Source organism: Salvelinus alpinus, chromosome 30 (assembly GCF_045679555.1).
Source record: "Salvelinus alpinus chromosome 30, SLU_Salpinus.1, whole genome shotgun sequence".
NCBI classification, from domain to species: Eukaryota; Metazoa; Chordata; class Actinopteri; order Salmoniformes; family Salmonidae; genus Salvelinus; species Salvelinus alpinus.
In genome coordinates, this window is record NC_092115.1 from 32,676,327 (window position 1) to 32,703,557 (window position 27,231).

Consider the following 27,231-nt stretch of genomic DNA (forward strand, 5'->3'; position numbering starts at 1 on the left):
TACTATTTGGTTCGCAACAGTTGGGGGTTGTATCAGATATGGGATATACATTTTAAATTAATTCTCTCTATATATATATATTTATTGTCCTATCATGATGGAACGGTCCCCAACCCTATAACCTAGACACCCACCTGAGCGACCCACACACTAAGGAGAAGTCCTTATCTGTTTTATAGGCCTACTGTAAGTACTAGCCGATAAAAGCGGTCAGAGACCCACTAAAGCAGCAATAGCCACTCAAGAGTCTGAGCCTGCCTGGCAGGGTTGGTCCAACAATGCCAAAGTCCCCAGATGTGTGAGCATAATATACAAGGAATTTCTCAAAGCTGCTAATGAGAACCTTGATGACCTTGTACCTATCCTGTGGGATTTCTGGTGGGGTGCCCTCACCCAGGTAGTGGCAGTGCTGGCAACACTAGCTGCAGTAACCCACGGGGAGGGCGTCACACTCGGACAATCAGAGAGGGGGTAAATGATTGTGGCCCTGGTAGCACAAAATAATCAAAAGGTCTGACTGCACAGAGATGCTTGGGAAAATGGTCACAACGGGGGACCAGCATATGTGTTTCAGGGTAGGGGGGTATATCTGAGCTCCATCAGCTAGGACTTGACATTGGTTAATCAAATCTTCCTATTCTTACTCAATTATGCATGCCTACTCAAAAAGCTACAACTGTATGTGCATTCGCACATCAAGTCTTCTCTTGAGTTGGGCTCGGGGATGGAACAATGCTACCAGCATTATGACCAGGAATATGACTTTCCCGAAGTGGATCCTTTGTTTGCACCCCCCAGGGTAATTGAACTGATTCCAGAAGCTGACCCAAAACAACGCGGGCGGAGGAGATGTGGAGCGGTCTTCTAGTCCGATTTAGGAGGCGAGCACACCACCCACCACTTCAGAGTATATTACTCGCTAATGTTCAGTCTCTGGATAATAAAGTTGACGAGCTCAGTGCGAGGATCTCCTTCCAGAGAAGAATTTGGGATTGTAACATACTCTGCTTCACGGAAACATGGCTCTGTCGGGATTTACTGTCTGAATCGGACCAGCCATTTGGATACTCAGTTCATCGCGCAGACAGGAATAAATATCACTCCGGGAAGAAGAAGGGCGGGGTGTATGCTTCATGATTAACGACTCATGGCTTAATTGTGATAACATACAGAAACTCAAGTCCTTTTGTTCACCCGATCTAGAATACCTCACAATCAAATGCCGACCGTATTATCTTTTAAGATAATTTTCTTCGGTTATAGTCACGGCCGTTGTTACGGATACAAGTATTCTGTGTGTATCCTGTGTATTTCTTTTCTCTCCTTCTCCCCTACTCACAGGTGACAATCATCATTCCCCAATCAGTCATCAATCAATCGCTAATCAGAAGACACCTGTTCCTTTTCTCCTACCCAATCACAGTTCCTTTCCCTTGGTTTAAAAACCCTGTCCGTTGTTTCCTCTGGAGCTCGATCTCTTTGTGTAGCAATCTCTCTGTAAATGCCATATGTCTGTAGATCACTTGTGTGGTTTAGCATCTACATGTCACTTTGTCCCCACCTGTGAGTATTGTGTTTATTATGGTGTTTGAGTGTGTTTGATAGTGGGAAAAGGGGGTAACCAAACAGGGCGCCCATGGGCATACACTACCCGTAGGTAAACTTTGTTCAATACACTAGTTAGAACTGGGCGGACCACCCACTGTATTTTTGGATAGTTAGTTAGCTGTTGTTGAAATAGGCTGGTCTAGCTTAAGGGTGTTTTTGGATGCTTATTCTTTCTTTCCTTGGGTCAAGCTCAGACCCTTTTCCTGCCCCCCCCATTACCGTGTGTTTGCTAATAAACCCTGAGTTTGACGGTAGAATTTAAGTTGTCGTGGTTATTTCGTTCTCACCGTTACTTTGTCACTATTACACTTTGCATGAGTTATGTTACGGGTCTCGATACCATCCCCCCTAGACTGCCGGGCCAAAGGGATTCGTAACAGCCGTGTATATTCCCCCTCAAGCTGATACCACGACAGCCCTCAAAGAACTCCACTGGACTTTATGCAAACTGGAAACCACATATCCTGAGGCAAAATGTATTGAAAGATTATTTCACTTATAATTCACTGTATCACAATTCCAGTGGGTCAGAAGTTTACATACACTAAATTGACTGTGCCTTTAAACAGCTTGGAAAATTACAGAACATTATGTCATGGCTTTAGAAGCTTCTGAGTTTAAATGTATTTGGCTAAGGTGTCACGGCTTCAAGGAGTAGTGGGTGGAGGAGTCAGGCGCAGAGAGCAGGGTAGTTCAAAACGTGGATATTTATTCCAAGAACAGAGTAACGGTCACACCAAACACAAGGGCGCATAAAATACCCAGTCCAACAAGTAGGACGAAACTGTCCAGGAAAACGGAATCCACAATAATCCACACACCATGAACAGAAAAACAAGCCCGCACAAAAGCCGGCGGGCCTACCGTGTTTAAATAGCCCAAAACAAAACCCAAACAAGAAACAGGTGAAACTAATCAGACAAAACTAACTGAAACAGAAAAGGGGATCGGTGGCAGCTAGTAGGCCGGTGACGACAACGCCGAGCGCCGCCCGAACAGGAAGAGGCACCATCTTCGGCGGGATTCGTGACATAAGGTGTATGTAAACTTCTGACTTCCAACTGTAAGTGAAATAATCTGTCTGTAAACAATTGCTGGAAAAATTACTTGTGTCATGCACAAAGTAGATGTTCGATGGGGTTCAAGGCTCTGCTGGCCACTCAAGGACATCCAGAGACTTGTCCTGAAGCCACTGTTGCAATGTCTTGGCTGTGTGCTTAGGGTTGTTGTCCTGTTGGAAGGTGAACCTTTGACCCCGTCTGAGGTCCTGAGCACTCTGGAGCAGGTTTTCATCAAAGATCTCTGAAAAACATCCCCACAGCATGATGCTACCACCATCATGCTTTACCGTAGGGATGGTGCCAGGTTTCCTCCAGACGTGACACTTGGCATTGAGGCCAAATAGTTCAATCTTGGTTTCATCAGACCAGAGAATCTTGTTTATCATGGTTTGAGAGTCCTTTAGGTGTCTTTTGGCAAACCCCAAGCGGGCTGTCATGTGCCTTATACTGAGGAGTGGCTTCCGTCTGGCCACTCTACCATAAAGGCCTGACTGGTCATCTCCACAGAGGAACTCTGGAGCTCTGTCAGATTGACCATTAGGTTCTTGGTCACCTCCCTGACCAAGGCCCTTCTCCTCCCGCTTTGCTCAGTTTGGCCAGGCAGCCAGCTCTAGGAAGAGCCTTGGTGGTTCCAAAAGCCAGGATATGCATATAATTGGTACCATTGGAAAGAAAACACTTTGAATTTTGTAGAAATATTAAAATAATGTAGGATAATATAACACAATAGATATGGTAGGAGAAAATCCAAAGAAAAACCATCCAGAATCGGTTTCCTATTGAACATACTTCTTTCCGTAAGAAATATTATAGTTTGATTACATTTTAGGGTATCTGAGGAGTAAATAGAAACGTATTTTGACTTGTTGAAACAAAGTTTAGGGGTAGATTTTCGGATTCCTTTCTCTGCATGTTGAACGAGTGGATTACTCAAATTGATTGCGCCAACTAAACAGACTTTTTGGGATACAAAGAAGGATTTTATCTAACAAAACGACACTACATGTTATAGCTGGGTCCCTTTGGATGACAAATCAGAGGAAGATTTTCCAAAAGTAAGTGAATATTTAATTGCTATTTGTGAATTTATGAAACCTGTGCCGGTGGAAAAATATTTTGATTTGGGGCGCCATCCTCAAACAATCGCATGGCATGCTTTCGCTGTAATAGCTACTGTAAATCAGACAGTGCAGTTAGATTAACAAGAATTTAAGCTTTCAACCGATATAAGACACTTATGTACCTAAATGTTTAATATCCATAGTTTTTATGATTATTTATTTGAATTGCGCGCCCTCCAGTTTTACCGGAGGTTGTCCCGCTGGCGGGACGCCTAGGCTTAAGAATTAAGAATGATGGAGGCCACTGTGTTCTTGGGGACCTTCAATGCTGCAGAAATGTTTTGGTACCTTTCCCCAGATCTGTGCCTCGACACAATCCTGTCTCGGAGCGCTACAGACATTTCCTTCAATCTCGTGGCTTGGTTTTGCTCTGACATGCACTGTCAACTGTGGTACCTTATATAGACAGGTGTGTGCCTTTCCAAATCATGTCCAATCAATTGAATTTACCACAGGTGGGCTCCAATCAAGTTGTAGAAACATCTCAAGGATGATCAATGGAAACAGGATGCTTCTGAGCTCAATTTCGAGACTCATAGCAAAGGGTCTGAATATTTATGTAAATAAGGCATTTCTGTTTTTTTTTATACATGTTTTTGCTTTGTCATTATGGGGTATTGTGTGTAGATTGATGAGGAACAGAATATAGTTCTCCCAAAGAAATTCAAAAGGGTTGTGATATTAATTAGTAGATGGATTCTTTTTAAATTACAGTCCAAATAATGATGATCAACGCTTCTTTAAAAATATGTATAATAATTGATCAAGCTTACAAGCAATACAAGACTGTTATTATGGTGGGAGATTATAATACGGTTTTAAATACCTCAATGGACCGTAAAGGAAATCACACTACAAACTATTACCCTCATGCATTTAAGGAAATCACAAATATCATGGATTTATTAGAACAAGTAGATTCATGGAGGTATACCAGAGGACCATTATTAGCATGTTTTAACCATAAAAATTATAGATTATCAGATTCTCAACAAGAAGATCTGATTTTCATTGTTACTGAAATAGGACCCAAGTGATAGAAAAAAAGATCCAGTCCATTAAAAAAATTGGAGGCCCCTTACACTTCACTGTTGTGATGCAGAAATTCTAGAAAAATGGATAGCACAAGTATTAAAAACATATTGTTGGATATTATCCATTCTAATCAGATATGTTTTTACATGGACGATACATTGGAGATAATGTAAGACAAGTACTGGAAACGATAGAACACTATGAAAAATCTGGGACACCAGGCCTGGTATTCATAGCTGACTTTGAAAAGGCATTTGATAAAGTACGACTGGAATTTATATATAAATGCCTGGAATATTTCAATTTTGAAGAATTTCTTATTCAATGGGTTAAAGTTATGTATTGTTACCCTAGGTGTAAAATAGTAAATAATGGCTACTTCTCAGAAAGTATTAAACTGTCAAGAGGAGTAATACAAGGTTGTCCACTATCGGCATATCTATTTATTATGGCCATCGAAATGTTAGCTATTAAAATCAGATACAACAATAATATCAAGGGGCTGGAAATCCAGGGCTTAAAAACAACAGTGTCATTGTACGCTGATGATTCATGTTTTCTTTGAAATCCACAATTTGGATCCCTCCACAGCCTCATAGAGGATCTATACAATTTTTCTAACATCTCTGGATTACAACCAAATTATGATAAATGTACTATATTACGGATTGGATCACTAAAAAATACAACTTTTACATTACCGTGTAGTTTACCAATAAAATGGTCTGATGACGAAGTGAACATACTCAGTAATCATATCCCGAAGAGAGAACTTATCTCACTACAATTTGTTTTATAGAAAGTTAACAAAAATAGATAAGATCTTGTGACCATGGAAAGGAAAATACCTGTCTATTTGTGGAAAAATCTCCCTGATTAACTCTTTAGTCATATCCCAATTTACCTTTTAACTTATGGCCTACACTAGCAACTTGTTTTTTAAATGAGCAAAGCATATACAATTTTATTTGGAACGGCAAGCAAGACAAAATTAAGCAGGCCTATTTATATGATGAATATGAATTCGGAGGGCAGCACTTATTAAATATTAAGCATTAGACCTCTCACTAAAGGCTTCAATCATACAAAAGCAATACTTAAATCCGAACTGGTTCTCTAGAAGATTAGTAAGAATGTCTCACCCCATGTTCAATAATGGCTTTTTTCCCCAATATTCAGATTACAACCTCTCACTTTAGGTTATTTTAAAATGAAATCATCTCAAAAATATCTCTATTTTAAAAACAAGCCATTGAAGGTTGTAATTTCAGTTTAATCCACCAGAAAATACTGAACAAATATTACAACAAACATTATGGTTAAATTCAAATATACTAATTGATAAAAAAAAAAGACTATTTAATCTTTGTAAATTATATTATAAATATGACTGGTGGAGTTATGTCACACATGCAGCTAGCAAATATATATGGAAATCAAATCAAATCAAATGTTATTTGTCACATACACATGGTTAGCAGATGATAATGTGAGTGTAGCGAAATGCTTGTGCATCTAGTTCCGACAGTGCAGTAAAATCTAACAAGTAATCTAACAATTCCCCAACAACTACCTAATACACACAAATCTAAAGGGGTGAATGAGAATATGTACATGTAAGTATATGGATGAGCAATGGTTGAGCCACATAGGCAAGATGCAATAGATGGTATAAAATACAGTATATACATGTGATATGAGTAATGTAAGATATGTAAACATTATTAAACTGGCATTATTTAGAGTGGCATTGTATGAAGTGACTAGTGATCCATTTGTTAAAGTTGCCAGTGATTGGGTCTCAATGTAGGCAGCAGCCTCTCTGAGTTAGTGATTGCTGTTTAACAGTCTGATGGCCTTGAGATAGAAGCTGTTTTTCAGTCTCTCGGTCCCAGCTTTGATGCACCTGTAGTGACCTCGCTTTCTGGATGGTAGCGGTGTGAACAGGCAGTGGCTCGGATGGTTGATGTCCTTGATTATCTTTTTTGGCCTTCCTGTGACATCGGGTGCTGTAGATGTCATGGAGGGAAGGTAGTTTGCCCCCGGTGATGCGTTGTGCAGACCGCACCACCCTCTGGAGAGCCTTGCGGTTGAGGGCGGTGCAGTTGCCGTACCAGGCCGACAGGATGCTCTCGATTGGGCATCTGTAAAAGTTTGTCAGAGTTTTAGGTGACAAGCCAAATTTCTTCAGCCTCCTGAGGTTGAAGAGGCGCTATTGCGCCTTCTTCACCACACTGTCTGTGTGGGTGGACCATTTCAGTTCGTCTGTGATAGGTATGCCGAGGAACTTAAAACGTTCTTCCTTCTCCACTGCTGTCCCTCCAATGTGAATAGGGGGGTGCTCCCTCTTCTGTTTCCTGAAGCACACAATCATCTCCTTTGTTTTGTTGACGTTGAGTGAGAGGTTGTTTTCCTGACATCACACTCCGAGTGCCCTCACCTCCTCCCTTTAGGCTGTCTCGTTGTTGCTGGTAATCAAGTCCACTACTGTTGTGTCGTCTGCAAACTTGATGATTGAGTTGGAGGCGTGCATAGCCACGCAGTCGTGGGCGGACAGGGAGTACAGTAGGGGGCTGAGCACGCACCCTTGTGGGGCCCCAGTGTTGAGGATCAGCGAAGTGGAGATGTTGTTTCCTATCTTCACCACCAGGGGTTGGCCCGTCAGAAAGTCCAGGATCCAGTTGCACAGGGCGGGGTTGAGACCCAGGGCCTCCAGCTTGATAATGAGCTTGGAAGGTACTATGGTGTTGAATGCTGAGCTGTAGTCAATTAACAGCATTCTTACATAGGTATTAATTTTGTCCAGATGGGATATGGCAGAGTGCAGTGTGATTGTGATTGCGTCGTCTGTGGACCTGTTGGGGTGATATGCAAACTGAAGAGTGTCTAGGGTGGCCGGTAAGGTGGAGGTGATATGATCCTTGACAAGTCTGTCAAATCACTTCATGATGACAGAAGTGAGTGCTACGGGGCAGTAGTCATTTAGTTCAGTTATCTTTGCCTTCTTGGGTACAGAAACAATGATAGCCATCTTTAAGCATGTGGGGACAACAGACTGGGATAGGGAGCGATTGAATATGTCTGTAAACACACCAGCCAGCTGGTCTGCGCATGCTCTGACGACGTGGCTAGGGATGCCGTCTGGGCCAGCAGCCTTGCGAGGGTTAAAGCGTTTAAATGCTTTACTCACGTGAGCCATGGAGAAGGAGAGGGGGAGGCGCAGTCCTTGTTAACAGGCCGCTAACAAGTGGCGCTGTATTATCCTCAAAGCGGGCAAAGAAGGTGTTTAGTTTGTCTGGAAGCGTGACATTGGTGTCCGTGACGTGGCTGGTTTTCTTTTTGTAGTCCATGATTTCCTGTAGACCCTGCAAAATACATATCGTGTCTGAGCCGTTGAATTGCGACTCCACCTTGTCCACCTGTACTGGCATTTGTTAGATTGCCTTGCGGAGGGAATAACTACACTGTTTATATTCAGTCATATTCCCAGACCTCTTTCCATGGTTAAATGCGGTGGAACGCGCTTTAAGTTTCGTGCGAATGCCGCCATCCATCCACGGTTTCTGGTTAGGGTAGGAAATGTCTGCTCTACTCAAAATTACAGCCAACTAATTGCAGCATTACGGCAAAAATGAAAGAGAGCAAGTGGAAGGGGGATAAAGTAAGGAACTTTTCTGCATTAAAGACCAAAATTGGTTAAAGAAAATTGTGATAAATAGAAAAGTATACCAGTTTATTTTAAGGATTAACAACTGTGCCATATAGATTGCAAAATAGTTGGGAAGAGATTTTCTTTGTATCGTTTCCATGACACATAATTTATGATCTGATACACAAAACGCTTGATTCAAAAGTTACAATTTTTCCATTTAAATGATTATCCAAAATCCTTGCAACCAATATAGAATGTTATATATAGGAGGGATAAACCATCACAGCTCTGCATATTTTGCTGCGAAGAGACAGAACCATTAGATCATTTGTTTTGGTACTGTCCATACAGTATGTGACTTGATTTTGGTCACAAGTTCAGGAATGGCTAAAGAATTGCAACATTTACCTGGCGCTAACTCTGCAAATAGCACTAATGGGTGATGTAAAAAGTCACAGTCAATCGATCAATAATATAATAATGCTCTTAACCAAAAAAAATGTAATTTACAATCTTTAAAAACTATGAGAATGGAAAGGTTCAGAACTTGTGAAACATCTCAGCACAGTTGGAAACTACATGGAAAACAGAAATCAAAATGGTGTTTAGAGATAGATGGGAGGGGTTCAGTTGAAGGGTGGGGCAAAAAACAACAAGATAACTAATGTAAAAAATACTGTGTCCGTAAAATGTACATAGTATGTATAAGCTGGAAGTAGAAGCCTAAATGTTGTTGCCCATTAGTTTACTCCAATTAGGGGAGTAAAATATATAATGAAGTAACATATATATTTTTTAAAACAGTGCATTCGGAAAGTATTCAGACCCCGTAACTTTTCCACATTTTGTTACGTTACAGCCTTATTCTAAAATGGATTACATCATTTTCTCCCATCATCAATCTACACACAATACCCCATAATGTCAAAACAAAAACAGGTTTTTAGAAATTGTTGCTAATTTATAAAAATAAAAAAAAACAGATACCTTATTCACATAGGTAACCAGACACTTTGCCTCCAATAAGGGGTAAAGGTAATAACACGACTCAAAACAGTGGTTCTACTATCCATAACACGTTCAAGTTGGCTAATTAATTTGATCAGGGATCATGATGTTGAAAGATGTGGATATCAAACATTTTTGTCAATTAATTGTCCCCTAACTTACCACTGGAGCCCAAACAGTAAGACAACTATGGGGCAGAAACCCAGCCCCTTAGAATTGGCCTTGTCTTAGCTTTACAGTAAACTCTCAGGCTCACTAGAGGGAGTTAGATACCTCGCGTTGAAACACGCTTGGTCGGGGTCGACTGAATAACTCAACGGCAACTGGACCAACCAACGTTGCGTTACTACTGCCATCGAACGTCATTAGTGTTGCATCCCACCGCATTGCATTCTTTTGTTCAGTACTGTGCTTGGATAAAGATGTATTTTTGAAGCCATCAGGTGTTAATGCAATGTTGACTCGGGTACTGTAGAATCAGCCTGTGGACAGACAGTCACTACTTTCAATGAGCCACTGTCTCTGTCTTACTTTCCTCCCCTGCTTCTTCACGGTGCTATAGGTACACTAGATGGCAAGCAAGTGTTCCTCTAGTTTCTAGAGCAGACGAGCTGCAGTGATCTGACGCGACGAGAGCGATCAGATTCTCCTTAAACTGTGTTGATAAACGTCTTAATCAAACGTTGTCCCTCTCAGGCTTTGCCTTCTTGAAAAGTTATGATTGAATGTTAATCATCCTCTATTTCACATCCAGTGTGTAGCAGCTCCATCAGGTGGCGATCGATGTGTTACGTTAAGGGGATGATTTTGCAGTTTTGTCCTTCCACTCAGACACGGACCATCTGAGCGTTAACTTTAAGTTTTGAATAATGGTAATCCCCATTGACCTTTTAGTTGTTTTACACTGTTACACATATCGATTAGTTGTAATGGAAAAAAACGTCAACAGTGAATTATCAATGGGGGCTTGTAAGTCATTGTGTATGCATACCTGTCTTTCCAAATCATGTACATGTATGAAAAAACCTAAGGCAAATGTTAAAATACCATTAACGTAACACTTAATAGAGCAGACAATTACATTGCTGAGTATTAACAGATAGTAAACAGGTGGGTAATATTTGGGAACACTACTACAATTCAATCTAGCTACAGATGGTATGTGTTAAAATGGTATCATGGTACATGATACTCGCACCACCAGACCATGACCAGAAATAACTATGGGCACAAAGTGAGTGTTGTTTGTGTGTTGTCTGGGGTGGGATTGAGAGCAGTTGTGACAAATGGACTAGAAAGTTGTATTGTATTGTGAGAGAGTATACAGGGTATTTGACAGCATAGGCCAGTGGTTAATACCTATGAATGGAGCAACATTAGTGAGAGATGCTCCCCGCCAGACAAGAGGACAACAACTCAACTGAGAGACAAAAGATGATGATGATGATGATGCCGCTGCAAAGGACAGATAAGGTTTAACATTAGCACCTGTTTGATCTTTGGAATGTGGCAAGAATATAATGGTGTGTCTCAAAGGGTCAACATAATCAGGTGAGACTGAGCATAGGACACTAAACTCCTGAGTGGCGCAGTGGTCTATGACTGGAACGAACTACAAAAATCTCTGAAACTGGAAACACCTATCTCCCTCACTAGCTTTAAGCACCAGCTGTCAGAGCAGCTCATAGATTACTGCACCTGTACATAACCCATCTACAATTTAGCCCAAACAACTACCTCTTTACCTACTGTATTATTTATTAATTTATTTTGCTCCTTTGCACCCCATTATTTCTGTCTCTACTTTGCACTTTCTTCCACTGCAAACCAACCATTCCAGTGTTTTTTAGTTTTTATTTTACTTGCTGTGTTGTACTCACTTCGCCTCCATGGCCTTTTTATATTTTTATTTATTTATACATATATTTGTTTGCCTTCACCTCCCTTATCTCACCTCACTTGCTCACATTGTATATAGACTTATTTTTTCCCACTGTATTATTGACTATATGTTTGTTTTACTCCATGTGTAACTATGTGTTGTTGTATGTGTCGAACTGCTTTGCTTTATCTTGGCCAGGTCGCAATTGTAAATGAGAACGTGTTCTCAATTTGCCTACCTGGTTAAATAAAGGTTAAATAAAAATAAAAAAATAAAAAAGGCACTGCATCGCAGTGCTAGAGGCCTCACTACAGACCCGGGTTCGATCCTAAACGGCTGCAATCGGGAGTCCCATAGAACAGTGCAAAATTGGCCCAGCGTCATCTGGGTTAGGGGAGGGTTTGGCCGGGGGGGCTTTACAAGTAGACTGTCATTGTAAATAAGAATTTGTTCTAAACTGACTTGTCTAGTAACATTAAGGTTGTAAAAAAAACTATAAAGTGTATTTGTAAAGTATTCAGACCCCTTGACTTACAGCCTTGTTCTAAAAAGTTCACTCATCAATCTACACAACATCCCGTAATTACAAAGTGAAATTAGGTTTTTAGACATTTTTGCAAATGTATTAAAAATAAAAAAATAAAAAAACAGAAAAACATTATTTACATAAGTATTCAGACCCTTTGCAATGAGACTCGAAATTGAGCTCAGGTGCATCCTCTTTCCATTGATCATCCTTGAGCTGTTTCTACAACTTGATTGGAGTCCACCTGTGGTAAATTCAATTGATTGGACATGATTTGGAAAGGCACAAACCTGTCTATATAAGGTCTCGCAGTTGACAGTGCATGTCAGAGCAAAAACCAAAGCCATGAGGTCGAAGGAATTGTCAGTAGATCTCCGAGACATGATTGTGTCGAGACTCAGATCTGGGGAAAGGTACCAAAACATTTCTACATTGAAGGACCCCAAGAACACAGTGGCCTCCACCAATCTTAAATGGAGGAATTTTGGAACCACAAAGACTCTTCCTAGAGCTGGCAGCCTGGCCAAACTGAGCAATCGGGGGAGAAGGGCCTTGGTCAGGGAGGTGACCAAGAACCCGATGCTTACACTGACAGAGCTCCAGAGTTCCTCTGTGGAGATGGGAGAACCTTCCAGAAGGACAACCATCTTTACAGCACTCTAGCCACTCCTCAGTAAAAGGCACATGACAGCCCACTTGGAGTTTGCCAAAAGGCACCTAAAGGACTCAGACCATGACAAACAAGATTCTCTGGTCTGATGAAATCAAGATTGAACTCTTTGGTCTGAATGCCAAGCGTCACGTCTGGAGGAAACCTGGCACCATCACTACAGTTAAGCATGGTGGTGGCAGCATCATGCTGTGGGGATGTTTTTCAGCTGCAGGGACTGGGAGACTATTCAGGATTGAGGGAAAGATGAACGGAGCCAAGTACAGAGAGATCCTTGATGAAAACCTGCTCCAGAGTGCTCAGACTGGGGTGAAAGTTCACCTTCCAACAGGACAAAGACCATAAGCACATGGCCAAGACAACGCAGGAGTGGCTTCGGGACAAGTCTCTGAATGTCCTTGAATGGCCCAGCCAGAGCCCGGACTTGAACCCGATCGAACATCTGAAAACAGACCTGAAAACAGCTGTGCAGCGACGCTCTACATCCGACCTGACAGAGCTTGAGAGGATCTGCAGAGAAGGATGGGAGAAACTTGCCAAATACAGGTGTGCCAAGCTTGTAGCATCATACCCAAGAAGAATGTAGGCTGTATTTGCTGCCTAAGGTGCTTTAACAACGTACTGAGTAAAGGGTCTGAATTCTTATGTAAATGTTATATTTCAGTTTTTTTTTACTAATTAGCAAACATTTCTAAAAACCTGTTTTTGCATTTTCATTATGGGATAGTACTGTAATAGAAAGCTTGTTCTTTGTATTTGCAGAAGCCAATAGATAATTTGTTTGTGTTCTGTGCGCATTATATACTCTGGTAGAGTCCTACGATCAACTATATACAGTTGAAGTCGGACGTTTACATACACTTAGGTTGGAGTCATTAAAACTCGTTTTTCAACCACTCCACAAATTTCTTGTTAAAAAACTAGAGTTTTGGCAAATCGGTAAGGACATTTTTCCAACAATTGTTGACAGACAGATTATTTCACTGTATCACAATTCCAGTGGGTCAGAAGTTTACATACACTAAGTTGACTGTGCCTCTAAACAGCTTGGAAAATTCCAGAAAATTATGTCATGGCTCTAGAAGCTTCTGATAGGCTAATTGACATCATTTCAGTCAATCGGAGGTGTACCTGTGGATGTATTTCAAGGCCTACCTTCAAACTCAGTGCCTCTTTGCTTGAGATCATGGGAAAATCAAAAGAAATCAGCCAAGACCTCAGAAAAACATTGTAGACGTCCACAAGTCTGGTTCATCTTTGGGAGCAATTACCAAATGCCTGAAGGTACCACGTTCATCTGTACAAACAATAGTACGCAAGTATAAACACCATGGGACCACGCAACCGTCATACCACTCAGGAAGGAAATGAGTTCTGTCTCCTGGAGATGAACATACTTTGGTGCGAAAAGAGCAAATCAATCCCAGAACAACAGCAAAGGACCTTGTGAAGATGCTGGAGGAAACAGGTACAAAGGTATCTATATCCACAGTAAAACGAGTCCTATATCGACAAAACCTGAAAGAACGCTCAGCAAGGAAGAAGCCACTGCTCCAAAACCGCCATAAAAAAGCCAGACTACGGTTTGCAACTCCACATGGGCACAAAGATCGTACTTTTTGGAGAAATGTCCTCTGGTCTGATGAAACAAAAATAGAACTGTTTGGCCATAATGACCATCGTTATGTTTGGAGGAAAAGGGGGGAAGCTTGCAAGCCAAAGAACACCATCCCAACAGTGAAGCACGGGGGTGGCAGCATCATGTTGTGGGGGTGCTTTGCTGCAGGAGGGACTGGTGCACTTCACAAAATAGATGGCATCATGAGGCAGGAAAGTTATGTGGATATATTGAAGCAACATCTCAAGACATCAGTCAGGAAGTTAAAGCTTTGTCGCAAATGGGTCATCCAAATGGAATATGACCGCAAGCATACTTCCAAAGTTGCAAAATGGCTTAAGGACAACAAAGTCAAGGTATTGGAGTGGCCATCACAAAGCCCTGACCTCAATCCTATAGAAAACTTGTGTGCAAAACTGAAAAAGCGTGTGAGAGCAAGGAGGCCTACAAACCTGACTCAGTTACACCAGCTCTGTCAGGAGGAATGGGCCAAAATTCACCCAACTTATTCTGGGAAGCTTGTGGAAGGCTACCCAAAACGTTTGACCCAAGTTAAACAATTTAAAGGCAATGCTTCCAAATACTAATTGAGTATATGCAAACTTCTGACCCACTGGAAATGTGATGAAAGAAATAAAATCTGAGATAAATCATTCTCTCTACAATTATTCTGACATTTCACATTCTTAAAATAAAGTGGTGATCCTAACTGACCTAAGACAGGGAATTTTTACTAGGATTAAATGTCACTAATTGTGAAAACTGAGTTTAAATGTATTTGGCTATGGTGTATGTAAACTTCCAACTTCAAATGTACCATAAAATCAATGTAATTATGAATTTTAGAATTATTCAATTAATTGTCAACATTTACGGGAAAGATTATATTTTAACATATTATTGGGCAAAAAAATATCCACACAATTATCTTTTGGCTTTGCAAGGTTTTTCAAGACGTTCATGCATGTCCAATTACCAAATGGTTTTATCATCTTGGAGGGATGTTTTCTCCTTCCCTCGCTCTGCTATATATAGTATCTGGCATATTCAATATTTATAATAATATATTATAACTTAATATTATTGTATTTTAAAGCAGCTGGACAGTAACATTTAATTATATAATGTTACATCTATACCTCACAAGATTATTAGATTATTATAAATCTGGCCATGCATCTTTGCCAAGAGATTTCAGCAAAAACAAGGGAATCCAGGCAGAAAGCTCCACGCCACAGGGCTGTGACTGTAAAGCCACGCTCAGTTTAAAAAACGTACATTAAAAGTGATAGTGATACATCATTACCTCTAGGATTTAAGGAACTCCTTTTGTTCTTCCCTTCATTTCACCTGGAAATGAACCTGTGCTCAGGAATGTTCAACTTGAAATAAACCACTTCTTAAAATTCTGTCATTGATTTGTGGTTGAAATCTGGTTAAATTATTATGTCGATTACTTTTTGTGAATTCAACCCAAAATCGATTAAAGGGACATTTCACAATTGTTTAACTTAAGGTTCATTATCTCCAGCCCCACCACAACATCAACATATGTGAAAACTGTGTATTTTTATGTTTTGTAGTCAAAAATATGCACACCAGATGATCAACGATGTAATTAGATTTTTTTTTGACATCATCTGGTGTGCATTATGTGATTCTAACCAACTATAAGTAGGCAAAGGTTTGTAAACACTTATCTTCCTCTATCTTTCTGACTACAAAACATAGAAACGTTCCATTTTCACATATGTTGATGTTGGGGTGTTCCTGGAGATGATGAATATGATGTAGAAAAATGTGTACGTTGACACGTTGGTACGTTGATTCCTCTTTATTAAATAAGCTTATAACAGAAAGAGCATATCGGTAAAAGATAGGGTTTCTACTCACTAGTGAGGATCTTCCATGTCTTCTTCTCGTCATCGTAGTACTGGACCAGATTACTGGGGAGTCGATCGGGTCCAGGGGGCAAGCCACCCACCAACAACAGCATCCTCTTATTGGAACGAATCCTAGAGTAGTGTGGGTGAGGAGATGTTGAGGGTTTCGGGGTGTGGAGGGGGTTGGGATTTGGAGCGATTCGGGTTTAGGCGTTGGGATGTGGAGGTGGGTTAGGGTATGGAGTGGGTTGGGTTGGGTTGGGGGGGACAAGAGCCGGGAAACGTAGATTACATAACAGATACAGTGGGGAGAACAAGTATTTGATACACTGACGATTTTGCAGGTTTTCCTACTTACAAAGCATGTAGAGGTCTGTAATTTTTATCATAGGTACACTTAAACTGTGAGAGACGGAATTTAAAACAAAAATCCTGAATATCACATTGTATGATTTTTAAGTAATTAATTAGCATTTTATTGCATGACATAAGTATTTGATCACCTACCAACCAGTAAGAATTCCGGCTCTCACAGACCTGTTAGTTTTTCTTTAAGACGCCTTCCTGTTCTCCACTCATTACCTGTATTAACTGCACCTGTTTGAACTTGTTACCTGTATAAAAGACACCTGTCCACACACTCAATCAAACAGACTCCAACCTCTCCACAATGGCCAAGACCAGAGAGCTGTGTAAGGACATCAGGGATAAAATTGTAGACCTGCACAAGGCTGGGATGTGCTACAGGACAATAGGCAAGCAGCTTGGTGAGAAGGCAACAACTGTTGGCGCAATTATTAGAAAATGGAAGAAGTTCAAGATGACGGTCAATCACCCTCGGTCTGGGGCTCCATGCAAGATCTCACCTCGTGGGGCATCAATGATCATGAGGAAGGTGAGGGATCAGCCCAGAACTACATGGCAGGACCTGGTCAATGACCTGAAGAGAGCTGGGACCACAGTCTCAAAGAAAACCATTAGTAACACACTACGCCGTCATGGATTAAAATCCTGCAGCGCACATAAGGTCCCCCTGCTCAAGCCAGCGCATGTCCAGGCCCGTCTGAAGTTTGCCAATGACCATCTGGATGATCCAGAGGAGGAATGGGAGAAGGTCATGTGGTCTGATGAGACAAAAATAGAGCTTTTTGGTCTAAACTCCACTCGCCGTGTTTGGAGGAAGAAGAAGGATGAGTACAACCCCAAGAACACCATCCCAACCGTGAAGCACGGAGGTGGAAACATCATTCTTTGGGGATGCTTTTCTGCAAAGGGGACAGGACGACTGCACCGTATTGAGGGGAGGATGGATGGGGCCATGTATCGTGAGATCTTGGCCAACAACCTCCTTCCCTCAGTAAGAGCATTGAAGATGGGTCGTGGCTGGGTCTTCCAGCATGACAACGACCTGAAACACACAACCATGGTAACTAAGGAGTGGCTCCGTAAGAAGCATCTCAAGGTCCTGGAGTGGCCTAGCCAGTCTCCAGACCTGAACCCAATAGAACATTTTTGGAGGGAGCTGAAAGTCCGTATTGCCCAGCGACAGCCCCGAAACCTGAAGGATCTGGAGAAGGTCTGTATGGAGGAGTGGGCCAAAATCCCTGCTGCAGTGCGTGCAAACCTGGTCAAGAACTACAGGAAATGTATGATCTCTGTAATTGCAAACAAAAGTTTCTATACTAAATATTAAGTTCTGCTTTTCTGATGTATCAAATACTTATGTCATGCAATAAAATGCTAATTAATTACTTAAAAATCATACAATGTGATTTTCAGGATTTTTGTTTTAGATTCCGTCTCTCACAGTTGAAGTGTACCTATGATAAAAATTACAGACCTCTACATGCTTTGTAAGTAGGAAAACCTGCAAAATCGGCAGTGTATCAAATACTTGTTCTCCCCACTGTATAGATTAAATAAAACAACCACTTGCACACATAAACAAACAGAGAACCGTTTTTGTTGAGTAGAAAGCCAATTGTAACTAATCCCAACAAATTCATTGTGTTGGTAGTCATTGAATTGTAGCCCATTGTCGTGACTTGACTTTAACATTAATCTGAAGACTGTTCATTATCTAATTAACTAACTATGTTTAATTGTTACCCAATTCAATGAATCATGTAACTAACTCATTAGGATCTGGGGCACCACGAGAGCGGTTCTTTAAAGAGTTACCATCTCCCGAATTAAACTCTATAAGGCCTTTACCTATCACATCTATAAACAGTCAACGTATTAATCATAACCTTGTATCATATCATCATTCTGAACAGTCGTAACCTTGCATCTGCAAAAACTGGAGTCTGAATTATGATTCAGTACTACACAAATTGGTTGAATTATTTATTTACTAGCTACTTAAATGGGAATACAGATAAACATACACATTCTGCACCGGTTATTGACTGGAGACTTAACACGCTGAAAACAGGTCCCTAGTGGAATGACAATAACATGGCTGCTTGTTAAAGAAGAGATAGAGAGAGAGACAGAGACACTTAACATTGCAACATTCAGAAACTACTACCACCTAAAGTAACCATATACTTTGCACACGAACAGCCGCCCGCTTTGAGAGAAAAATCATGAATGTATTTACGTGAAATGCCTGGGTTCGCCGGGGGTCTCTCAGTGAACCGGGCAGCCTTGGAAAGGGGGTAGGGCATTTTCTCGGGACGCTTGTAAGGCTCTGATAGTCCGAAATGGGTTCCAACAAGTCTTCTACTGTTGTCCTTCTTCGTAGTTATCCGGTATCCGGTGACTAGTCGTTTAGTCCTGAACAGAACTACAGAGTTGATGTTCCTTCCATTTTCTCTTGAAGATGCTTCTTTGAAGAAAGGCTTACCAGCCGTATCGATGGTTCCCCAGTGTGGTGATGAGAGTAGCGTAATACGATGGTTTGAGCTTAAATTCACTTTCGAAGATACTTTACTTAGGACAGCTAATCCGCCATACCAGTGATTGTCCGGGAGGTGAGTTTATCGTCTCCACCTCGTGTTGAGATTCAAAGTTCAAACCATTTTAAACATGTAGCTGAAGCTTCACGCTTTTCTGGTGCCGTGTTAACTTCTTAACCCATCCTTTATACCTTTTGCTCGAAAGGGGCGGTTCCGGCAGGCTAGCACGCTCCCTGATTACTCACTGTGCAAAGTTATGGAAAACACTTTTATCATTTTTCATATTACATGCACAACGCATAGTGTGGAAACTTCATATATGTAGTGTGTATACTTTCCAAGTTTCAGTATTTCCTTTTTTTAATAACATTTCTAATGACATCACAAAATAACAAACAAAATTACATTAGTGTTCTATAGTTCGCCTCAGACCATACCCCACGTTCTACGTTAGAAATATTGTTCCACTATTCGCTTTTGAACGTGTTAGAGTTTCAGCAGGAAAAAGGGTCTGTTGAGACAAAGCACATTCCTTTGGTGAATCTTGAGAGCGCAGGCCTGGATCTTCTCCCTTCATTTACAACAGGACGTGAGTGTCAATCCCCACTAGTTATTTTCTCCCTCCTCTGCGGGTGAGAGTGGGTCTGATTGAAGTTATTCCTTGCAAAACTGATCTATTTGGATTCTCTGGACAGTCATGACACCATGTACAGCGCATTTCGAAAGTAGTCAGACCCCTTTCCTTTTTCCACATTTTGTTACGTTACAGCCTTGTTCTAAAATGTATGAAATTAAATGTTTTCCTCACTAATCTACACACAATACCCCATAATTACAAAGTGAAAACATATTTTTAGACATTTTTGCGAATGTATTCAAATAAAAAACAGAAATACCTTATTTACATAAGTATTCAGACCCTTTGCTATGAGACTCGAAATTGAGCTCAGGTGCATCCTGTTTCCATTGATCATCCTTGAGATGTTTCAACAACTTTCTTGGAGTCCACCTGTGGTAAATTCAATTGATTGGACATTATTTGGAAGGGCACACACCTGTCTATATAAGGCCTCGCAGTTGACAGAGCAAAAACCAAGCCATGATGTCAAAAGAATTGTCCGTAGAGCTCAGCGACAGGATTGTGTCGAGGCACAGATCTGGGGAAGGTAACCAAAAACATTTCTGCAGCATTGAAGGTCCCCAAGAACACAGTGGCCTTAAATGGAATACGTTTGGGACCACCAAGACTCTTCCTAGAGGTGGCCGCCTGGCCAAACTGAGCAATCGGGGGAGAAGGGCATTGGTCAGGGAGGTGACCATGAACCCGATGGTCACTTTGATAGAGCTCCAGAGTTCCTATGTGGAGATGGGAGAACCTTCCAAAAGGACAACATTCTTTGCAGCACTCCACCAATCAGGCCTTTATGGTAGAGTGGCCAGACGGAAGACACTCCTCGGTAAAAGGCACATGACAGCCTACTTGGAGTTTGCCAAAAGGCACCTAAAGGACTCTCAGACCATGACAAACAAGATTCTCTGGTCTGATGAAATCAAGATTGAACTCTTTGGTCTGAATGCCAAGCGTCACGTCTGGAGGAAACCTGGCACCATCCCTACGATGAAGCATGGTGGTGGCAGCATCATGCTGTGGGGATGTTTTTCAGCGGCAGGGACTAGGGGACTAGTCAGGATTGAGGGAAAGATGAACGGAGCAAAGTACAGAGAGATCCTTCAAGAAAACCTGCTCCAGAGCGCTCAGGACCTCAGACGGGGCGAAGGTTCACCTTCCAACAGGACAAAGACCCTAAGCACACAGCCAAGACAACACAGGTGTGGCTTTGGGACAAGTCTCTGAATGTCCTTGAGTGGCCCAACCAGAGCCCAAACTTGAAACCGATCGAACATCTCTAGAGAGACCTGAAAACAGCTGTGCAGCAACGCTTCCCATTCAACCTGAAAATATTGAGAGGATCTGCAGAGAAGAATGGGAGAAACTCCCTAAATACAGGTGTGCCAAGCTTGTAGCGTCACACCCAAGAAAACTCGAGGCTGTAATTGCTGCCAAAGGTGCTTCAACAAAGTACTGAGTAAAGGGTCTGAATACTTATGTAAATGTTTTTTATTTTTAATACATAAAAATTCTGTTTTTGCTTGGTCATTATGGGGTATTGTGTGTAGATTGACAAGGGAAGAAAATGATTCAATAAAAATTTTGAATAAAACTGTGAAGTAACAAAACATGGAAAAAGTCAAGGGGTCTGAATACTTTCCGAAAGCACTGTAACTGTATTCTATATGGAAGATTTAGATAACAAAAGAATGTTTCCCATCATGGTGGAAAATCCATATTGACCAACGCTAAATGAGCTATATACAGTAGATCACAGCTGTAACGTCTTAACAATCATGCGTATGTACATGATAATACTTCCTATGTATTTGGTAACAAAATGTTAATAATATTGTAACCTCTAAATACAGAAAATCGGCTTTGTAATATCACAGCTGTTTTTTCTCTGAATTTATGATAAAGCTTTCAATGGCTTGTTTTTCATTCGGTTTCGGTCTAAAGAGGGTTTACAGCCTAAAGATATCTGTTCAATTAGGTGTGAACTCATCAGAACTTTTCTACAGGGTGCTAGGGTGCCATACAGTGAGGCAAATAATATTATGACTGGACAATACACAGTAGATCAACTACTACATAAAATGTTGCTATTCCATTGGCAAAGACTCTCCATGTGATAGTTCTGAGCCAATTGTGCAGCATATTCTTGAGCTGTGGGGTTGGTTTGTGAAACACAATTTCAGGGCCACATACTTTACTGTACATTGAGTCCAGTCATCTAATTAAGTGCAATGCAATTAAACAACTAACCACAAAGTAACAGTCGTTTAAACAACATTGGCCATTAATTCCAGGCATTTGCATCGTTCTCGTTTTACGATTGACTAAATGACCGCCCTCTCATGCACCCACTTGGATACTGGCCGACTCGTGTTTTGGGGGTTATTCTCATCTGCAAATGGCCACTAAACATAGATAAGGCTAATTAATTAAGGGGAGAGAAACAGTGGATTGTGATATTAATTTGAGAAGTCTAGACCCTAGATCTTGCTGTATCTGGACCCATCTATGGGTATCTCACTGAGACTACTAGGCAATGGCTACATGCTACAGCACATGCAGGCCCTCTCTATTCCACACAGCTTTTTATTGGATTTATTTATTGGAGTACTTTCTGAATGCACTGTAACTGTTTTCTATATGGAAGATTTAGATAACAAAATAATGTTCCCTATCATGGAGAAAAGTCCATATTGGCCAACGCTATATGAGCTATATACAGTAGATCATAGCTGTAACATCTTAACAATCATGTGAATGTACATGATAATACTTCCTAATAATATTGTTACCTCTAAATACAGAAAATCAGCTTTGTAATATCACAGCTGTTTCTACTCTGAATTTATGATAAAACTGTTTATTGGATTTCCACGTATGTGCTCTATAAAGATATTGTGAGAAAGAAATTGTGAAATTACCCACGCCATAAATTACCCTGGTAAATAAATAGTACCCCACAACTGCAACATAATTGTTGATTTCTATTTTCTACAATACTGTGAGAATATTTTTCCAATCATATAGTCTACTGTTTCTGAATGAAGCAGATAACGTTAGACAAATATAAAAGTCAAAATTGCTCCATAATACTTGAGACCTATAATAACTAAATTGTGTTCTATAAACAACAGCATCATAAAGCACTGCCAATCAATCATCTTCCTGTCAACATCATGTCCATTAATTATCTCTGAAAATGCTCATCATGACAAACAGACCATGACAAGCATACCTGGCCATGCAGTACTCTATCTCCCATGGTTGTGTACTGTAGGTGAGGCAGACCAAGCAACTTTCCTAAGTATGGATCACTCAGACCTATAACTCTATAACCCATGAGTTGTTTTCCTGTCCTTGCTAATAAAGAAATATACCTACTGGTTGTGTATAAATAGGTTATAAGTTATAGGTGATATCTACCCAGGTTATGTCAACACAAATGCTCATGTGCTCTTATGTCATATTTTTACATGTGTGCCTACGTTAAGTTATGAGTGACCTATATATTTTTGGAATATATAGGAAATAATAATCATTTCTTATTTCAGAAGAAATGCCTGAATGTACCGTACAACTATTGACTAAATGTACGTTCCTCCATTTTTTCAGCACTTAAAACCTTTACAGAGAAAAAACAATTTTACCAAGAGTTAACTAAGTTAGATAGTGTAGCGTTGGAATTGAGATGGTATGCAAAATAAGGTAGACCATTCTAAAGCATCCTCACTAACCCAAACCTTAAGCAAGTATGCAGTATGTAGTATCTTTATTAACCTTTGCTAACGACTTCTTACACACCACTCCTAACCCTTATTTGTGTGTGTGTGTGTGTGTGTGTGTGTGTGTGTGTGTGTGTGTGTGTGTGTGTGTGTGTGTGTGTGTGTGTGTGTGTGTGTGTGTGTGTGTGTGTGTGTGTGCGTGTGCGTCTCCTCACCTGCTGGCTGTGGTCTGCCTGCAGTGCTGTCTGAAGGGCATCAGATGGTAGTTCATGGCGTCCATCAGCAGCTTCTGGCATACCGGGTCACTCCTCATGAAGTCAACCGACTGCACCCTCTCCACCAGCTCTGGGGCCGGGATGAGGGCGAAGCGCAGCCTCTTCATCAGGTCTGGGGCGTAGTGCATGCGAGTCTCCCGGTCATGCTCCAGCCAGAGGACCGACATCTGGAAGAGGGCCAGCTCCGACTCCACCGGGGGCGGCAGAGCATCCAGCATGGCGCACATCTCCTCAAAGTTCAGCAGCAGCACATCTTCCACCAGGTATTTGTTGGCCAGCTTCTTGGTCTCGTCCAAGCCGTGCAGCGCCGCGATCTTGCAGATCTGCTTGTAGTTCTGCACAGAGATCTGGTCGTTGAGGAACTGCACGCTGAGCTTGGTGATCTGAGGGACGTTGAGGATCTTGCTGACCGAGAGCACCTCTTCCACAGTGTCCAGGGAGAGCGTGACATTGGCAGTGTACAGGTACTCCAGCACTAGCCGTAGTCCGATGGAGGAGCAGCCCTGAAGGACCAAGTTGTTGATGGGCCGGGGGCTGGCCATCAGCTTGTCATCGGGGGAGGAAGACGGGGTACCACTGCTCCCCTGGTCTTTGTTGTTGTTGGTCCCCTCGTTGTTGAGCATATGGCTGCTGGAGAAGAGAGACCTGAAATACTGTGAGCAGGACGCCAGCACGGCTTTGTGGCAGTGGAACTGCTGTCCCTGGGCAGTGAGAGTCACATCACAGAAAAGCTGTTTCCTCCATAGCAGGTTGAGCCCGTGCAGCAGGGTGTCACTGTGTGTAGGGTCAAAGGTGGAGGTTCTATCACCGGATCTGGACATGACTTCCTGACTGTTAACGCCACCTAGGCAACAAATACACCACGCAAGCCATTTAGCCTACCTCTAGCCCATTTATTTGTGAATAACATAACATGATATCATCATTACAGTCAGGGTGGAATTGTCTCTAATACCTTCACGTTATACCGAGCATAATGGTTAAATGGTGGATATACACACGACTGAACTTGTAAACCGTCATGCTGCTCCCTCCGATATTATTCTACAGTGAACAATATCGTTCAGTCCGGTATCATTTGAACTTTGGCTCAGGTCGGAAGAGAAAACAAAAACGTATAGTCCCAATAATGTGCTATTCCCTTGCTATTGTCAGTCGTTCAAGATCATTTGAAATGGACGCTGCTGTTTGAAGCGCACTGTCAAAACAAAATATTATAGGAGATGCTGCATCGCCTTATTATCTTCGATAACGCAATTTAAGTTGTTGGATAAGAGGAAAAGGCAACCCCAACGGTGCCGTGCACGGATACTATGCAGCATTCAGCTAACACTTATCGTTCTCCTCTTATCTTGCTGCACTCCCACAATGAGGAAATTTACACATCCACAAATGCACGCACGGAGTGATACAAAAGCAATTAGTTTGTCCCTCACACAGCCGACATCATCACTGTGCGTGTGCGTTTTCCCTTATACCTGAGTTACGACTATTCAGACGTGAGTATCAGAAATTATTAATTCAATGCAGCTATCCAACAAATATAAATGAAACACGCACATGAGTATGTTGCTGTATAACGCTAAACATGCATTTACTGTGTGAAATATGTTTGTAAACTTGATATAAGCGTCCTCTACTACCTTGTTTCATAGTCGCCACATTTTCTAAAGCGCCTGTCACAACTAAATGATGTGAGCAGCTTGCTTGAGAACAAGCCAAACTTACCTGACTTACGATCTTGACAAAAAAGAAAGTAAAGCTTTAGGTTCCCAATATTCTCACTTGGCTTTCCTTTGTTCTCCTTTTCTTTAGCTGTATTCCTTTCCTTTAAAAGTCTATGGTCGGTGCCTCAAAATAATGATTGATTTCAACTCATAAAGTCACTATTTCAGGTTATTTGTTGACGTTGATAATTTGTTCTTCTGAATTAACAAGAAGTGTGTGAGTGTGTGAGAGGGAGCTGTGCTTTCTGCAAGAGAAGAAGAAGAAGAAATATACGTGTGACAAATTATGCTACCAAGAAACAACACATCATTATCCTTGGGCCTGGGGCTCAGTGAGTCGTAACGAGAGTAATAGGAAATCCACGGTTGGGGAGAGAAACGGTCGTGCATGGCCGGTGGAGAGAGACCATGCAGGGGTATGGATGCTGGAGAGACTCGCAAAATTATGGCTCAAGGCTATTGTAAAAACTGTCGAGCGTAAATGACTGCGATTTCAAACATCTATGGAAGAAAGAAAAGAGAAAGGGGGAGAAAAACCGAGTCTTTCCCTCGCTGTTATAGAGAGAACCGTCAAGTTTTAGTGCGCATTGCTAATTAGTCAATTTCTCTCTGCCTTCACAGCCCGACGACTTTGCTGCTGAGCTGAAACTGCTAATTTCTGGGACCAGCCTTTTTTTGGCTGTGAACTGGATGGATGAATGGCTTGTCTCGCACAAATGACAAAAAGGCTGCCTTAATCTCCATCACCAAAATAACCCCTCATCTCATTCTGCTCCTGCTAGTCCTTCAAAAGATGCTCTATACAAACTTTAATGCTTTATATGCATCACATTTGAACTTAGAGTATCATATTACATGTATAATAGTTGTCAAAATTGAATTATGAAACATATTTTTCTATGTTTGACAAATCATAAGGCCATCATTCCAATAACCAGCCACATTGTATCAACTTAAATTGCTATGCATAAAAACATCCATTATATTATTATTTTATTATCTAAAAGCAGAAGTTAACTATCAGATACTTGTAGCTTGATAGACTAATTGGATATAGTCCTACTGTAGGCCTACACAATAGAAGGAATGAGTGTAATATGAACCGGACTCACATGATCCATCCTGTGTGGATAGGTTTGATGTAGGTAGATACTCTTTCTATATATTCCGCCTACGCATCACTACAAATGAGCTCATACAAAATAGGCCTCAACCTATTTTGACAGCATTTGTAAGTAATTTCACCTTATAGTTGGTGTACATTTACATTTACATTTAAGTCATTTAGCAGACGCTCTTATCCAGAGCGACTTACAAATTGGTGCATTCACCTAATGACATCCAGTGGAACAGCCACTTTACAATAGTGCATCTAAATCTTTTAAGGGGGGGGGAGGGGGGGGGGGCAAAAGGATTGCTTTATCCTAGGTATTCCTTGAAGAGGTGGGGTTTCAGGTGTCTCCGGAAGGTGGTGATTGACTCCGCTGTCCTGGCGTCGTGAGGGAGTTTGTTCCACCATTGGGGTGCCAGAGCAGCGAACAGTTTTGACTGGGCTGAGCGGGAACTGTACTTCCTCAGTGGTAGGGAGGCGAGCAGGCCAGAGGTGGATGAACGCAGAGCCCTTGTTTGGGTGTAGGGCCTGATCAGAGCCTGAAGGTACTGAGGTGCCGTTCCCCTCACAGCTCCGTAGGCAAGCACCATGGTCTTGTAGCGGATGCGAGCTTCAACTGGAAGCCAGTGGAGAGAGCGGAGGAGCGGGGTGACGTGAGAGAACTTGGGAAGGTTGAACACCAGACGGGCTGCGGCGTTCTGGATGAGTTGTAGGGGTTTGATGGCACAGGCAGGGAGCCCGGCCAACAGCGAGTTGCAGTAATCCAGACGGGAGATGACAAGTGCCTGGATTAGGACCTGC

At 41.6% G+C, this 27,231-nt stretch overlaps 1 protein-coding gene across 1 annotated transcript in view; it reads right to left on the reverse strand.

Annotated features, from left to right (window-relative positions):
* LOC139559993 (kelch-like protein 14) overlaps positions 1–25,899 on the reverse strand; it is a 42,962-nt gene extending 17,063 nt beyond the window's left edge. Inside the window, exons 1-3 of the mRNA XM_071376502.1 lie at positions 25,321–25,899; positions 23,533–24,436; positions 16,075–16,196 (exon numbers count right to left, since the gene is read on the reverse strand). Coding sequence (XP_071232603.1) covers positions 16,075–16,196; positions 23,533–24,413 — 1,003 coding nt within the window. The 5' untranslated portion in view covers positions 24,414–24,436; positions 25,321–25,899. The remainder of the gene's footprint in view (positions 1–16,074; positions 16,197–23,532; positions 24,437–25,320) is intronic.
* Between the last annotated feature and the right edge of the window lie 1,332 nt (positions 25,900–27,231).